General features: G+C 40.5%; 1 protein-coding gene across 1 annotated transcript in view; it reads right to left on the reverse strand.

Annotated features, from left to right (window-relative positions):
• Nucleotides 1–18,184, reverse strand: part of ACTN2 (actinin alpha 2) — a 76,972-nt gene that overhangs the window by 57,577 nt on the left and 1,211 nt on the right. Inside the window, exon 2 of the mRNA XM_048485691.1 lies at nucleotides 798–912. Coding sequence (XP_048341648.1) covers nucleotides 798–912 — 115 coding nt within the window. The remainder of the gene's footprint in view (nucleotides 1–797; nucleotides 913–18,184) is intronic.

Raw genomic sequence — 18,184 nt, forward strand, 5'->3', positions numbered from 1 at the left:
CCTTGTTGTATGGAACCCTACCTTCAATTCATTTTGCTGCTCATTACATAAAGGGAATCACTGAGCAGTTTAAAAGCATTCTGGTCAAAAGCAGCCATAACTGATAGAGGGGTAAGCTATGTATAGATAAATACACAGACGCCAGATGGTTCTCAAGAAATCTAGCAGAAATAAGTTTTGAGGGGGTTTTTTAATGCAGCAGCAAAGATTGCAGAAATGTATCAGTGGGTGGTAGGAGAAATTAATGTTTTTCTACTTTCTGTCATTCCAGACTACAACTATACTAAGTTTGTAGTTCTTTTAACCAAATTTGGAATGTGTTTAATGCCAAAAAAGTCTGGTTGCAACCCAATTCCAATTCATTTCATAAACAGATTAGCCTAAGTAAATTCAGTTAGACTTGCTCCTATGTGTTTATCGGGTTGCCCCTTAAATAATTGTAAATATGCAGCTGGGCAAAAGTCACAAAGAAAAACTTAAAGTACATCAAAACCTAATTTAAAAGGTAGGTAAGACTTTGCTTCTTGTTTATGACTCTCCTACCTCTCTTTTTGTTGAGGTCCTATTTCTTCATTGCTAGTAAGAAATAAGTTGATTATTCATATCTCATAAAAGGTTGTTTATTAATAAAGTGTGTAGCTGTGTACATTGGAACAACCTATTGATGTGGACAATGGTGGTTTTCTTAGCCTCACTCAGTTGTAAATAGTTCTGCAACAATGTTTAGTATGTCCTACAAAGACATGATGAGTGTTAGAAATATGTTGTATGGAAGATGTGGCAGTCTTTAAACAAACCTGAAATGACTTCCAAAAGCAACATCAGTTTAAGGCCATTCCTGAAATCCTCTTCAATATTGTCAATCTGTGTGCCTGCTTTCCGTAGATGGGAGTTGCACCAGGCTGTAAATGTCTGCAGTAACAATTGTTGAAAATATTAGAAAAAATAGCAAGCATCTACTATGCTTCAGCTGAGAATTGGTTAAAGCTTGATTTCAATCAATTTTACTGTGAAGAGTCATTAATTGCTTTACATCTCAACTTGGCAAATACAAATCTATTTTGTATCTACTGAATAGTAAGATCAAGTATTTCTAGAATGTTACTATTTCTTAAGCCAACCATTTCACACATGTGCTCACAATATATCTTGAAGCATCCCCACATAATATATTGTGTTATTTACTTGTCCTGTTAGAGAATACATTATAGAAATATGTGATGCATACACTTCCCATTGAATTTCCATTTATATGGTGTTAAATTTGTCATGGGCTGGGTTCCATATTATATTATTCATTATTTATTTATTTTAAACATTTTAATGCTGCATGTTCATCTGATCAGGATCCCCAAGGTGGTGCACACAAAACATCAAAACAATTAAAAATAACATTAGCATTATAAAATAATTCAATAGCATGTTCATTTTTAAAATGCTCTTATTATGTACAATATATTATGAGAGTCTGGAAAGAACAGGCCAACAATTGGTAATTACAATCAGCATATGAAAAAAAAACAGACTTGGCTTTAAATATTAAAAGGAGAAAGAGTGACTAGTATCCAGCCATTTGGATGGAAGTCACACAAAATCTCCCCACATTCGCATTCCTGCAACCCCTATTGACCCCCATAAAAATCATTTCTAAGATAATGGGACCTTCATGGAGGAATAACCAAGTGGATGAGGGAATGTGGAGCAAGGAGGAACAATGGGGTGAAATTACTCTCTCCTTCAGCGGAGCTGTTCTTAAGGAAGAGGGAGGATGACTGATACCACCCTCTTGTTCAGTGGTTCTCAACCTGGGGGTCGGGACCCCTTTGTGGGTCGAACAACCCTTTCACAGGAGTCGCCTAAGACCATCAGAAAATGGTCTTTTTATGTTTTATATATACCAATTTTATGGTTGGGGGTCACCACAACATGAGGAACTGTATTAAAGGGTCGCGGCACTAGGAAGGTTGAGAACCACTGCTCTTGTTCCTCCTTACTGCAGCCCCCTTGACTCTCATGGCTGTTCTTCTGGATGGGTCCAACAACCTCAGGAATGATTCTTTTAAAATCAAAGAGGGCTGCAGAAATGAATACATAAAAAATCCACATTCTGTGCTGTGTTTACAGACTACTATAATATACCATGGAGGATAGTTGATTTATGAGAACTTTAAGCAGTTTATTGATAAGATCACCTATTAACTTGCCCATAACAATCTTTTTGATCTATACTGCAGTCTCTGTATGTGACACATGTGATTAGTAATGATTTCTATCTAAAGAGATAGAAGACTGAGGACATTACCAAATACTTTAAAATGTTGCGTCTCCTTTTAATTTATCAGCTAGTTCCAACCTGATAATTTTCTATTTAAGCAATAAATCCTAGGATTTCAGTGGGTTCAAATATATTTTTTCCTGAATAGAGCACCGAAGAAACTTCCATATTAATGATCCAGTTACTCTATATATTGAAAGCTTCTACAGCCAGAATCAACTGGGTGTTGAGGGTTTTCTGGACTGTGTGGTCATGGTCTGGCAGTTTTTGCTCATGTTGCACCTGCATCTGTGACTTGCATCTTCAGAGGAATGCTATAGTAAGATATGCCTGTGATGTGTCTCTGAAGTTGCTAGCCATTGATGGGTTAAAATGTTAGGAGCACAAACTACCAGACCATGTCCACACAGCACAGAAAACCCAAAACACCCAATTGATTCCAGCCTTGAAAGTCTTCAACAGTACATTGAACTCCTCTACAGGGAAGAAATGTTCCAACAGACCTGGAAACTTGAAACACTCTGGGGCCGTTTCCACATGGGCAGAATATGGCGGCCTGGGGACGGCAAAAACGCCGTCCCCAGGCCACCATTCGCACAGGGGGCGCAGCTGCATCGCAGCCGCGCCGCCCTCGCGCCGTCCAACTGGCGCGAAGCTGCCGTTTCCGGAGTGCGCTGGGAAGCACACTTTCCCGGGAACGGCAGCTTGAAGCCGCTGCCGTGCGAACGGCAGCGGCTTCAAGGCGCCTCTCCCCCCCCACTCCCTCCCTGCACTTACCTTGTCCCCGGGCCTCAGACAAGGAATTGCTACACATCCACAACAGTCAGAAAATGAGAAGCCAAGATTGATAACCTCACTTACAGAAAAACGGAAAAAGACATAGCTGGCCACACTGCCAAACAGAAGCAAAAATTCAACAAATGCCAGAAAAGCAAGTTGAAACCTTCATTCAGCACCTCACACAGTGCCATGGAGAGTAAGACATTTTGCCATGACATGCCTCCAGGCCTGATTTCAGGATTGAGACAGCATTTACTGCTCTGGTGCATGACCTCCAGCTTCAATTGGATCAAGGCAGTTATGCAATACTGTTTTTATTAGCTCTGTCAGCAGCACTTGACACCGTGAACTATTTAGTCCTAGTCAAGCATTTGGCCTTGCTGAGGGTACAGGCTACTGCCTTGAGATGATTTCCCTCATTCTTCCAGGGGCACTCTAAGCAGGTTGCCATTGGGGACAAAAGTTCTTCCATGCAAACAGTACACTGTGGTGTTCTAGACTGTGGTGGCAGAGGCGTTCCTCCCATTGGGCAAAGTGGGCAGCTGCTCAGGGCGCCACCTTGTTGTGGGTGACAAAATTGCAGGTTCGTTTGTGGGAGATTTTGTATGTTCAGTGTTTTTCCTGTTCTTGGCCTGCAGGGGGTGCAGATTTTAGACTAGTAGCACCAAAATTTCTGGGAGTTTTTGGGAGACTCTCCTGATGGTATGACTCGGGTTTGGTGAGGATTGGTTGAGAGTACAAAGTTATGGACTCCCAAAGTGAGTGCCACATCCCCCATTGTTTCCAATGGGAACTAATAGGAGATGGGGGCTACACCTTTGAGGGTCCATAATTTTGGACCCCCGGAACCAGACTTCACCAACCCTGGGTGGTATCATCAGTAGGGTCTGACAAAGATACTCCGAAATTTTCGTGCTGCTATCTTAATAATTGCACCCCTGACAACAGGGACCCCCTAAATTTCCCAAGATTCTCTTTTTAAATCCACTCCCTTCCTGCCAATGCTTGTTTTCTTTCTTTTATTCTCTCAATGTCTAATAAAGGTTGTTGTTGTTGTTGTTGTTGCTGTTGCTGTTGCTGTTGTTGTTGTTATTGTAGATTTCACAGCTACCAGATCTTTAGCTGGTTGTTGGCCTTCATTACAATTCGAGCCTCACCCAGAGGCCTAGGAAGTTGTATTATTATTATTATTATTATTATTATTATTATTATTATTATTATTATTATTATTATTATTATTATTATTATTATTATTATTATTATTAAATCCACCCCCTTCGGCATGGATTTAAAGGGAGAATCTGAGGTCCTCAGTTTTAACATTGAAAGTGATGCTGTTTCAGGGTGCGGGAGAATCAACCCAAAAATAGCATCACTTTCAATGTTGTTTAAACTGAGGACCCCACATTCTCCCTTTAAGGTGGATTTAAAAGGAGAATCTGGGCTCCCTAGTTTAAACACCATTGAAAATGATGCTGTTTGGGGGTGGATTCCGGCATCACTTGTTTAAACTAGGGAGCTCAGATTCTCCTTTTAAATCCACCTTAAAGGGAGAATCTGGGGTCCCCAGTTTAAATAACATTGAAAGTGATGCTGTTTCCCCCAATTGGGGGCACTAGATACAACACCACAAAATGTTTTCATAGCAGTAATAAAACATTTTGAAAGCATTTTGAATATGTTTTCCAAAAATTATTTCTGCTGTGTGGCATGGCCCATTGCTGCGTTCCAATTTGTGAGTTGGGGGATGTTCTATAATGTGATGGTGACTTTGAAACGACCTGGTGGAAAAAATCATTGTTTGGTCACGGTGGGTGAGGTGGCTGCCCATGGGGGGGGCATCAAACTCAGGTTTTGCCCAGGGCTCCAGTTTGCCTAGATACGCCTCTGTGTGGTGGTCTAGGCAAACACTAGATTGTGGTGCAGTGTTCCACTAGAGCATTGGGGTTGCAAGTCAACAATATGTGGATGATACCGAACTCTTCCTCCAGCTGGATAAACAACCTGTGAAAGATTTTTTGTTCTTGAGCCAGTGTCTGGATGCCATAGTTGAATGGTAAAGAGACAGCTGGTTGTAGCTGAATCAATTAATGATGGAAGTCATGTGCCTGTGGAGGGCTGGGTCAGCTCTCAGCTCTTGATAGGGTCCAACTATCACCAGTGGGTTCTGTGAAGATCTTAGGTGTATGGCTTGATACTTTGCTCTCTCTTGACAAACAGGTTTCCCCAGAGAGATTTGCATTTTTCTATCTTTACCAGGCTGTCAGCTGGCCTCCTATCTGTTTCAGTCAGATATAACCACAGTGATTCATGCCATGGTCACCTCCAGGCTGGACTACTGCAATTTGCTCTACTCAGAGCTACCCTTGAAGATGTTGTGGAGGCTTCAAGTGATCTAGCTGCTAGGCTTCTGACCAGTTCATTGTGTTCTACACACATACAGCCAATACTGAAGCAACTGTATTAATTACCAGTTGGTTTCCAGATCAGATTTAAGATGCTAGTCTTAAACTTGAAAACCCAGAGACCCCAATATTACACAAGTTGTGGTGAAATTCTGTGCACTTGTATGTAAAAATTGCAGTCTTTTGATGAAACAATGTTTAGGTATTTAATTGTGGAGGTTTCATCCATCTTAATATTGTCTTTTTAACAGCATATTATTTTGTAATTATTGTTCCTTGGTTTATATGTTGTAATGTTATGCAGATGTGATTTGTTTTGTTTTTTAATTCTGGCCTAGGGCCATATGCATTGATTGATTGATTGATTGATTGATTGATTGATTGATTGATTGATTGAACTTTAAAACCCTAAGTAGTCTGGGACCATCCTACCTAAAGGATCATCTCTCCTGCTACAGTCCCTTACATTGCCTATGCTCTTTATCACACAGTCTTTTAGTAATGCTTGGCCCTTGAGTGACTCACATTTCTTCTTCCAGGGTGACTTTGTGGTGGCCTCCTCCTGGTGGAATGATTTATTAGAGGACATTCTTGCCCTGTGGGACCTTGTTAGTTTCCAATAGGCTTTTAGTTAGTGCATATGTCTTGCGACTTTTATATTGTTTCCACTGGATCGTTTTGCTGTTGGGTTGTTGGATGCAGCCATGTTCAATGGGATATTTATATAGATGGTTTTAAATGGTGTGATATGTTTTTTTATTATTGTTGCTTTTACAACTATTCATTGAATTGTACTTTATTTCAATGCGAGCCATTCCAAGCCTCGCTTGTTGAGGGGTAGGGTATATACCATATACACTCGCATATAAGTAAAATTTTCAGCAAATTTTTTGTGCTGAAAAAGCCCCCCTCGACTTATACGCGAGTCAGGTGTATTTTAAAAATATTTTAGGGTTTTTATTTTGTCAGCCGCCAGGAGGCGCAGTTTTTAGGCTAGCGGCACCAAAATTACAGGGATGTTTCAAGAGTCTCTCCTGATAATACCACCTAAGTTTGGTAAAGTTTGGTTCAGGGGGTCCAAAGTTATGCACCCCCAAAGGGGTAGATGGTGCTACATTTTGTAGATGGTGCTACATTTTGAGGGTCCATAACTTTGGACCCCTTGAATCAAACTTCACCAAACCTGGGTGGTATCATCAGGATAGTCTCTTGCTGATACCAGCCAGGTTTGGTGATTTTTGGTTTAGGGGGTCCAAATTTATGGATCCCCAAAGGGGGCGTCCATCCCCCATTGTTTCCACTGGGAGCGAATAGTAGACGGGGATACCCTTTTGAGGGTCCATAACTTTGGACCCCCTGAACCAAACTTCACCAAACCTGGGTGGTATCATCAGGAGGGTCTCCTAAAGGTACTCTGAAATGTTGGTACTGCTAACATAAACATTCCTCCCCTAACCAAAAATCCAATTTTGAAGGATTTTAACCCTTGTGTTTTAGCTTGGTTGCTGATTGAACTAAGGTTTTTGTACTTTTAAAGTTATTGTTGAGACCATATAGTTTTTGTTGATCCTCTTTTCCACTTACAGAGCTAGTTTACTGTTTTTCTTTGAAATAAATATTCAAAAATATTTAATCTACTGATGCCTCAATTAATGTAATTTTATTGATATCTATTTTTATTTTTGAAATTTACCAGCAGCTGCTGCATTTCCCATCCTCAACTTATACGTGAGTCAATAAGTTTTCCCAGTTTTTTGTGGTAAAATTAGGTGCCTCAACTTACATGCGGGTCGACTTATACACGAGTATATACAGTATTTGATACATAATTAAATCATCAAGACTCTTGTGCTCTACAATGAACTTAACCAAGATTAAACAAAGTTTGAAATAAGATATTATACCCTTACCTTCAGCTATTTGTTGCTTGGAATCAAATCTGGGTGAAATTATTCATAGGATACTATCCTAGACTGGGTTCATGAAAATTGGACCATCAGCTCTCAGTCAAAATCTGTAGTCCAAAGGTAGTAAATCTGTGGAAGTTCATCTCCAGTGTTCACTACACTGCTCTTTAGTTAACAACTTTTACCTTATCATTGCTCATGTGAAACGACCACAACTTTCACCTTATCATCCTTATAATTGTTCATGTGAAACTACCACAGTTACAATTATTGTACAGTAACAAAAACTTATTGTACAGTAACAAAACCCCATTCTGCCATGGAAGTTTACTGCATGACTGAACCATTTGCACTCTCTCAGCCCAGACCACCTCACAGGTTTATTTCAAGGAGCAAAGAACAGCGTTCTAAGCTGCTTTGGTTCCTCATGGAGGAAAAAAAACAGGACATAAATTAATAAATATATACATTGTGCTGACAATGGCATATTGAAACCTTCTCATTTCAGTTCCTTCCCATCATCTCCTAATCTTGAGAGACCAAGGTGTTTTCCCCACGGCCAATATATCCTGGGATAAGGAAGTGAACCATCCGGTTTGGCCATGACTTCCGCATGGCTTCTGGGTCTCACTCGGGCCCGCCCCGAAAGATTTGCCTTATCCTGCGGCTTTCAAAAAACGAAAAAAATGGTTCTTTTGAAAAAGCCCGCACCAATTCGCTCCCATGCAAATACTGCAAGAGACGGGCCAGTTTATTTTTCCAGCTTTGCTCTCCCCGCCCCTTAGCTGCAGCCAAACAGAACATCAGAAAAACAGAATCTACAAAAACTACGTAAACGTACGCAAACCACGTAAACTACGTAAATGATGTAAATGACATAAACATTCATGTGGAAAATGAAAATAAATCAGGGGCTTATGCATAATTCACTGGAGTTCTTCCTCCCGATCTGAACATGCTGATGGGCAGACGTGCGAAGGAAGAATCAGGATAAAAACATCCTGGGATATATGATCCTGGAGGTCTATCCCAGGAAATTTTGTCTGTGGGGAAAACGCCCAACATGAAATCAGTTTTCATGGGCAGAGGAAGAATCACACTTCTGGGTCCTGATCCATAATCTGTGCATATTATATTGAACTGTGTAGTGATTTCTGTATTTTTATTATCTTACATTTTATCAGTATTGTCTTAATTTTTTTTGTTACCAGGTCTGAGACCAAGGAATAGATTTGGATCCTCTTGCTGAATGTTAGATGATGGCCTTCAAGAATTCTGAGGACCTGAAAGTCAGGATGACTTTCGTATTAGTTTCACAGAATCATTTCTAAGGGTCATATGAGATATATGTTTACTACATTTTCAGCTGTGATTTTTCTCTGTGTCAGTGGCATCTACCTGTCACTATGCAGTTCTGATTATGAAGCAAATAAGTCCTTAATGCATCACTCAAAGGCTTTAGGCAGCTTTCAGTGGCATGTAGTTGTCTAAATTATTGTGTTACACAGAACACATATATATGTATCAATGTCGGGGACATTAGTTTTGCAGACATTTCATGGAGAAAACAGCATCAGGGAGAATGGTATGTATGCTTCTGAAGACACCCAGAAGAGCAAATAAACAGAGGAGAGCCAACTCTAATGCCTTTCATGTTATGTAGTTCTCTTTCTTGAGCCTTCATTCTTCCCATTTGTTGAGAGTACAAACTGCTGGCTCTGACTAATATGTTCTATTAATAGTCAACAAGAAACTATTCAAAATATGCTCAGGTCTTAAAAGATCAAGCTGCACTCAGCCCAGCACATAGCACTATAGTCTGTAAATCTCTAATCCCTTGAGATTGGAAATAGTATTGAATTAATTAGACAAGATCTCTTTTTTTCATTGTTCAACACATGGGAACACAGCTGTGCATCAGATAGCAATGAAATGACACATAGAAATGGAAAGCTCATGTGTCAACAGTGGTATAGCTGCACACATGAAACACTGGACTTTTCAGCTTTACGTTAGTTGCCCAATATATCTATCCATTTAAAACAGGCAGCCCAATGCAGATGGGGAGGGAGATTATACTGTGGGAACAGTGGAGGACTGTGTCAACATGTTTGCCCCCTCTGCTGGCATAAGGGGCATCCATGCCAGCAAAAGGAGCAAAAATGCCAGTGTTCCACCTCTCCACAATTCCACGGAAATCCAGGCCACTGTGGAGTTATGCTGGTGTCCAAGTAGATGCCAGTGCCGGGGTGGGGGATGGGGGGAGAGTAGACAGGAGTGTTCCTGTGGGTGGAGCTAAGTTTAGTTGGCGTCCACACGCATTCCAGCTTGAGAACACTGCCCCCCAATCCTGAAGACTTACATGGCAGCCTGCTTGTTCAATGGGGCAATTTAGGTGGCTGGAGGGATTTTCTGTGCTGCCCGAAGCCCCTGTGAAAATGAGAGCCAGCCTCCACACACATACCCCCCTCTGGATTGCAGTATAAAAATTCCAGTTGTAAACTGAATTACTGACAAGAACAAGAAAGTTGCTATGGAGGAGATGGAGCATAAGAATGTAGTCTACCAACAGAATTTGGTAGGTGCTTGCCAACCCACATGTTTTAGCAGGCAGGAAAACTATGAGGCTGGATGTGTTTGGTTTGGCAAATTATGCAGGTCTGTACTGTTTGCATCACGTCTAGCTGTCTAGTCCATACTGGCCATTTAATAGAGCTACTACTGCATGAGAAAAGTGCCAGAAAGATTTATTTATTATTTATTTATTTATTTATATATTCGGTTTATAAACCGCCCTCCCCCTAAGGGCTCAGGGCGGTGAACAACATAAGTAGAGCACAATATAATAAATCAAGTTAAAATTCAATAAGTTACATAGTACAGGCTCTAAAAAATAAAATATAAACCTTTCCCATTAAAAAGCAGCATTAAAATTAACATTAGTACGTGATGGCATCCACTATTAACTCCTCAACCCCAAGGGGTGGTAGGATTCAATGATGTTATCAGAGGGAGAACGAAGAGGAGGGAGAGGAGGAAGGGGGCCCTCATCAACGGCCGGTCTCCCCGAAGGCCTGGCGGAACAATTCAGTCTTACAGGCCCTGCGGAACTCAGCGAGGTCCCGCAGGGCCCGGACAGATGGTGGTAGAGCGTTCCACCAGGCCGGGGCCAGAGCCGTAAAGGCTCTGGCCCTGGTAGAGGCCAGCCGTATCATTGAGGGGCCAGGGATCACCAGTAAATTGGCCTCTGCTGAGCGCAGAGGCCGGTTTGGGACATATGGGGTAAGATACAGTTAACAGGCAAGAAAAGGAAATATCATGTTGATTTGATATATTCTGAATATTATTTCCACTTTAAATATCTCTCCTCTACTGCAGAATTCATGCATGTGAAGTTTCCACAAAAGTTGGTGAAAATCATCATCAGCAATATATCTAATTTTTAATGTGGCTAAATCTGTGGATATTTAAATCTGGAGATTGGTGCCATGACCAGAAAAGATAGCTCTTTCTACAAAGTTGAGAAAAACCCCATGTTTGCAAAAAATAATAATTCTAATCTAAAAAAATGCATGGAGGTTAACCACCCCAAATGATATAAGGAGCACATGTAGCTTTAAGAAAGAGATGTCCTTAGTTATCATTGCTAGGCAATCACTGCAAAATTGTCAAACCTTGGTTTCTTTCATTAAAAAATAGAGGGAGGGACAGGGCCATTTCCAGGCTCCTTTAGCCTGCATTCGTCCAGGCTAGGCCTGGTAGCCACCACAAGATGACCGGCTACCACTTAACTTGCATGACTCACTCAGGTCCAGCAGCTTGTTATTGTTCCATACCAACCACCCCACAAAAGCCAATGTGGTGTAGGAGTTAGAGTTTCAGACTAGCATCTGGAAAACCCAGGTCTGAATTCCCACCCTGCTGTAAGCTCATGTAGTGATAGTGTTGCCAGGTACCTCCTGACAACTGAGGGGAGGGAAAAGACTTATCGGCAGTAAATATAGACTTAGATTTCTGGCATCTACAATGTGGCAACATAGTTTTTGTAACTGACTATGAACAATCAATTGAAATAGACTGCTGCCTTCAGACCAGCCATGGCAATGTAATTTCTGGTATACACCAGAAATCATGCCATCACATCGCCAGTGACCATGGGACACCTTGGTATTCCGGCAAAACTTTATGGTAGAAGCTGATTTTATCATTGAGCTTTGCCCAAATACTGGATCACCTTACACTCATTGGCAAAGTGATGATATCACTTCCAGTGAACATCAGAAATTATGTCACCATATTGCAGACACATGGGGCCTTGGTCTAAATTTGTGGCTGGTAAGTTCCCTCACTGGCTGGCTGAACAGCGCTGGAGGTTGGAGCACCAAACAGGTATTCAACATTACCAGCAGGTAGGTCTGACAACCATACGTAGTGTCCTTGGGCCAGTCACACATTATCAGCCTACTATATCTTACAGTGTTGTAAGTATAAAATGGAGGAGAGGAAAATAACGTATGTTGCTTTGAGTCTGCATTATGGATAAGGATGGACTATAAAAGAAGTAAATAAACAATTAATATAGTTGGGGAGAGATAAAAAGTGGATAGGTGAGTGAATGGGGATGGAGATAGAGCAGGGAAAGATGAGAGGAAATAGTGTGGGGATGGAGATAGAGGGGAAATTGAGGTGCCTTTCACAATTCCTCATGGGTTCCCCACAGTGTAACTGGGCGCCGCCTGCCCCAGCCCAGGCAGTAGAACTCACCAGAATCTTCCCGGGGAGAAACTGCAGGGGGGGAAAGAATAGAAAGTGAAAACAGCGAAGCACAGAGAAAGGCTGGCTAGTAGGTGGGAAGGACAAAAGAAAGAGAAGCTGGAAAAGGGGAGAGGTTGGGAAAAGGCTTTCAGAGAAAAGAAAAAAGAAATATTGGGAGTAAGGACAAGGAGATACCTCCCGCAAATTCTTGCAGGTCCCTTACTTGTGATGCTTATTTTATTCTTCCTACTTCTACACATAGGTGAGCATGTTTCAATATTGACTTCAGATTACTTTTATGATAAATTTTATTTTTTGGTCCAGATTGTCACAGTATGTATCTCCACCACACCATTATTCATTGTCATGTGCTTTTCAGGAACAACTGGGTTTATTCATAAGCTAAGTAAGCTACAAAGTAAAGAAGGTAGAAGTGGTATATTAGTTGTATACATTACAGTGGAACAGTCTTCCACCCCCCTTCAACATGAATGTGCATTAATTTAGTCTCGGGGGGGGGGGGGCGGGGATCCATGCTTCATTAGTTCTGTTTGTCAGAATTGTAGACTGCATGAGTTTTCTTATGCTGAAAGCAGTTGCTCCCATCCATGTATTTATTTGCTAATAAATAGATATTGTTTTTACACACCAATCTCTGCTGTGTTAACCTAAGAGTAGGAAAACTAAATGAATACCTTGTTTTTCAGTTGCCAACACATATAGAAGCTAGCACTTCTGGTTGGAGTGATTGTGTTCGATGAATAGTTACTGGTGCATTTTTGCTTGTAATAATATATCTCTGTGAAGCATTTAATTTTGGATATGTCTGTACAGTACTGCAAATATCACTTTAAAATGTGAGGGACCAGGATCCCAATTGAAATAGTGCATTGTAGGAAACTAGTTGAAAAACTGCAAATGCCAATTCTCTTATGCTTTGTTTTCTTCCTCAGTATATTACAACCCTCCATGGGAATTTCATGACCTGTAATTTACTTTAAACATGGTGTGGTTTGTGTGCAGGCTTTTTCAACTGCGTGTTTGATAATTTTGTCATTGAAGCTCAATGAGCCAATTGTTGTTCTGTTCTGTATTAAACTTTCAGTTAAGATCCTTATGACTATAATTTAATTCTGACCAGTGTTGTCACAGTTGTAATTGCAACTGGATTTCCCTGTCCGTGTCACCAGACCAGTAGTTTATCATCCTATAGAGTGGTGGCAGGGGACAAAGCTAATTGGCAGGAGGTTATTACCCAAAACAGTTCCTTGGCCTGCCTAGTGGTCTTGCCAGTTCTTTACAGTTCTCAGTCAAATCAATTTCCTTCATTATTGATGCTCTGGGCCTACCATAGTTCCCATTATTGGCTCATCCTAATACAAAACAATTAGCAATGTTTGATTAATGTGTTTTCACACATTGGGAGCTACAGGAAAGAAAGAATAAGTGCTTCATTCTTCTTGTTCCCTCTCCTCCACATCACTGGAAACAGAACTTTTGAATCTCTTCCTATAAAAAAATGCATGTCTTCCAATGCAAACACACTTTGCCCATCTTCATGATGAAGCTCTTTGGGATACTAGTAAAAGCATACTAGAAAAAGTGGGACTGCAAGATGCTTGTGTTTGCATAATACCTACCCACCCAAAATCAACCTTGAGTTCAAATGGGCACATTAATTGCCCCACCCCCACCTTTGCAATTGATGAAAGTTTCATATCAACATGTCATATATGTATAGAGTGGTCCAAATAAACACATTAATCACTGCCTGAGACACTCTGAAGTTTGGGATATTCAGCCAGCCCCTAGAAGCATGTCTGTAAACTATTAATAGCATATTCTATATATTCTAACTCAAGCCACAGCTCTGTAAGCACCTCTGGAATTTCCTAGAAAAAGATCAGATTCATGCAGCTGCTGCTTATGGAAGTTACGCACAAAACACAGAGATCTGGTAACCAAGAAGACCCTTAAACCCTCACTGGTGGATGTAGCAGAACAAGTGTGCCTGTTTAACAAAGGAGGACTGAAAGTGTGGGTGAAAATGTATTTTTCTGTACCTCAGCTTAGACCTACAGCAACCACAGCAACCACAGCAATCCCTCTTGAAAAAAACCCTGAAGTAGTTAGCTACTCTTCACCTGGGTTGTCCCTCAAGGCTGAGGATTGTGTGGGAATTATGACACCACATTGTGAGGCCCCCAGTCATATGGAATCACCTCACTGGAAAGCAGATCCAACATAGCTGACACTGAAGGGCACCTTTATTTGCAAGCAGTGCTGGGGTTCTTCCAAAAGCCACAGTTCTATTTTTCCTCAAAAACAGGGACTTCGGAAGGTCTTGCTAGAAAGAAAGAATGTCTGCAGGTTCAATATTGGCAGGTCTGGAGAAAGAACTATAAACAGTGTGGAGACTCTTGTTTATGATTGTTGGTTGATGTGCAAGGTGAAGAGAAGCTGGATCTACGTAAATTCCCCTCTGAGCACAACTAGTGCATTTTGTGTCCTGGACTGTGCACAACTATCAAATGTACTGTCTGTAGGGCCAGGATGAAACATAGAAAATAAATTTTCACCCATATCCTCATTTTGCCTAAATTTTCCACTGAGCACAGCTGTTCAAGGTACAGGAACCATGTTCCCCTTTGTAGCTGATAGGCCGGGGTGGGAAATGTCCTATTACTTTAGGGTTCATTTTGTTGGTTTATTTATTTACTCTAACTTACAGCTTGCCTTTCATCTCAGTAGGGGCCAAAAGCACCGTACACTGTTCTCTTCTCCTCCATTTTACAACCCTGTGAAGTAGATTAGGCTAAGAGTGTATGACTGGCCCAAGGTCACCCAGCAAGCTTTCATGGCAACAGGGGAATTTGAACACAGGTCTTTCATATCGTACTCCAACACTCTAACCACTATATCAAACAGAACAGTAGGCAAACATTTTGTGACATGGAGGTAAATGACATCATCTGGTAAAGAACATTGCATTAGATCTCTATTAAAGGGAAAAGACATTTTTCCTAGGTAGTTGACAAACTGAGACCTGGTCAGTGGATTGCATATTGTAGGTTAAATATGCATTAAAGCTTGATGGCTTCTTTTCTAGGGAAAGTGTCTGATGCAGGGAGGAGAACTTTCTCTGGTAAAAACAACCTTCATCTAGGAGCATATCTACTCTATAAACTTTTGATACTGATATTCTCTTTTCACAGGGAACTTTGGGAGGTGTAGTAATATAAGGGAAAATGGAGATCTTTAACACTGAATGGTGGTCTGTGCTCTACAAATCCAGCAGGAAGAGGTGGAGCTCTGAGGCAATAGACATTTTTTAGCATGCTCACATTCAAAAATAATTCCCTGTATGTAGAAAACTAGGTGAGCAGCATGAATGGCCTAGTATCCTTCTCCTTAATATATACCAGTTTTTGCTTGCAGAGATTATTTATTTATTTATTTATTTTTCATTCATTCATTCATTCATTCATTCATTCATTCATTCATTCATTCATTCATTCATTGAGATTTATTCAAAATCTGAATTTCTTTCCTACAGCCTGAAGTGGTACTATACCAGTTTGTATTTCCGCTACTTCATTCTGTTGTAGGAATAGGTTAAGCCCAAAAGATTCTTTGAGAAAACTATGGCAGTTAAAGAAGTATCAAGCCAACATAACCTGGTAGTGTAAATATACCCTGTATAGGCTACCGCTAGATTGTAAGGTCAGATACTTAAATCTTGGTATCTGTGAAGTTCTGCTTGTTTGGATCATGCACTTAACTGGCACGTAATCACTGAGGTTCATACTGGATCTGCATCTGAATGTGTCCACTGATACGAGGCAAAGTTGATGGATGGCATTGCCTTCAGAAGCTCGTCTTATAAACATTCATAAATCCCAACTAGAGTGTGCATAGAGATCTGCTTCTGCAAATCTCTCTCCTGACTGGAGTGATAGACATTTCTGCCATGGCCTGAAACAGTAGTATGAATCAGGCCTACAGACAGATCAAATTCATCTAGTTGATGTAGTTCTGCCATACAGTCATTTTCATACACTGTGGATTATATTATGGAAACCTCTAACAATCAGAACTCTACACTACAAAACCTGACTTATTGTAGAGCAGGACAAACTACAAACTGAGGTTATAATTAGGCATCACATCCATTGTAATCCAAAGGACGTCATCATGTGTTACAGACAACTGTTGACAGATCTCATACCATGCATAGCCTGAAATGGCAAGTCTGGAGAGGGCAGCCCACAATAGAAACAATGGCATTTATTTTTGTCCGGTTCCAAGATTGTCTCATAGTACATGTATGCTAGCCAACTGCCAGGCTTGCTGGAAGATCACTGTTTAATATTATGTTACTAGTTTGAACAAAGCTCTGCCACACTGCATCTATAACCTTCTCATCATATATATGAATATCAGGAATGTACCGGGTGGACCTTATTTTAGCACTATGGAGCTGAGTTTGGCACTCTCCGATCTTTTGAAATCCACCAGTCCTTCTACTGAAAAAATATATTGTTCCTAAGAACAGAATTGTGACAGTCCAAGCCAAGGAAAGAGAATGCCTTCTTTTCAATGTTATTTATAGATGTGTATCTCCATGTAACATTTGTTATAAATGCTCATGATAATGTCAAAATAAAGGGGTGCAATCCAGCATCTATTGCTGGTACACAACTGTCATTCACATCAGTGGGGCACGAATAGAGTATGTACATTCCACTGAAAAGAATAGCAGATTTTAAATTACTGTCCAATTGAAGAGGGAAAAAATCATGTTTCAGTAAAATGTAAGGATTATAAATGTAGATTACATTTCATTTATGGCCTGCATTAATTTATAGTATTTTTATGATGTGGCAACTCTTCAGAATGACACAAGTAGATTAAAAGAAGTGTTTCCATAAAATCATAATTCCAGGTAAGACCATCCATATTGCTTGGGAATCAGGGTGCATTAGGTAGAGGAAATATATCTGGCCCCTACCCAAAACAAATAAGTTGAACCGCTGAAATGAACAATAATTGTGATTGTAGTAACTAACTTACCATATTGATTTCAACAAGATTTAATTACATCTAACTATCTCCAGGTTGGGTAGAGAATGTTATCTGAATAGACAGTGAGATGTGGTTGTGAGAACACTGGATGAAGACTGGGGGGATGGGTGGTAGCTGGGTTTCAATTCCCACTATGCCACTAAGTTCAATGGATATCCTGGAGCTAGTTAATCTTTCTGAGTCAGATTTACCTACTTCACAGGGTTGTTGTGAAGATAACAGGGAGGAGAGAGACTCACGTGTGCTGCCCTGAGCCCCTTGAAGGGGGAAGAGAATGAAAATGAAGTACCATAATTTCAGTCAACCTTTTTTTCTTAGTAGAAATGGATTGACAACTTCATGCAGGATTGTGGATCTAACACAATATAGCTCAGGCATGTAGCCTGCTTGGTTCAAAAGTGTTACTACAGAAGGTTGGATGCCCATATGTATCATCACTCCTTACTAGTGCATATGCACTCATCCCTTATTCAAATTCTAACGAGAAGTTTCAAAATGAATACTGCTTTGCAAATAATTTATTTCAACTTGCTTGCATTCTACAAATGCAGGATATTTGAAGATTTGAATTTGGATGTTCCTCCTTGATAATCTAGCTCAAATCACTTTAGGAAAAGGCCAGTATCTTGGAAGATAATAGATGTATTCAGAAATACTGTAAGTGTCCTTTGTAAGAAAATCACAAACAAAGAATCTCATGGGGAATTCTCCCAGGCAGCTCCCACAAAAATCAGTGAAAGCTACCCCAATCATCCACTGTGTTCTTGCATGTTTTCATTCATTTCCTTTGAGGTCTGTGCAAGAGAATTGCCCATCCAGAAGTGTGTAGCCAAATGAGATGAAGTGGCATCCTCTATTGGGCAATTTTCTATATGTATCCTATCAAGCTTTATAATCCTGTTGTTCCAAGCGCAATAGCAAAATGTAATGTTTTACAAATAAATTACTTGCAGGCTCCAATCTTTGCTAAATGAAAT

Source organism: Sphaerodactylus townsendi, linkage group LG01 (genome assembly GCF_021028975.2).
Source record: "Sphaerodactylus townsendi isolate TG3544 linkage group LG01, MPM_Stown_v2.3, whole genome shotgun sequence".
Taxonomy (NCBI): domain Eukaryota; kingdom Metazoa; phylum Chordata; class Lepidosauria; order Squamata; family Sphaerodactylidae; genus Sphaerodactylus; species Sphaerodactylus townsendi.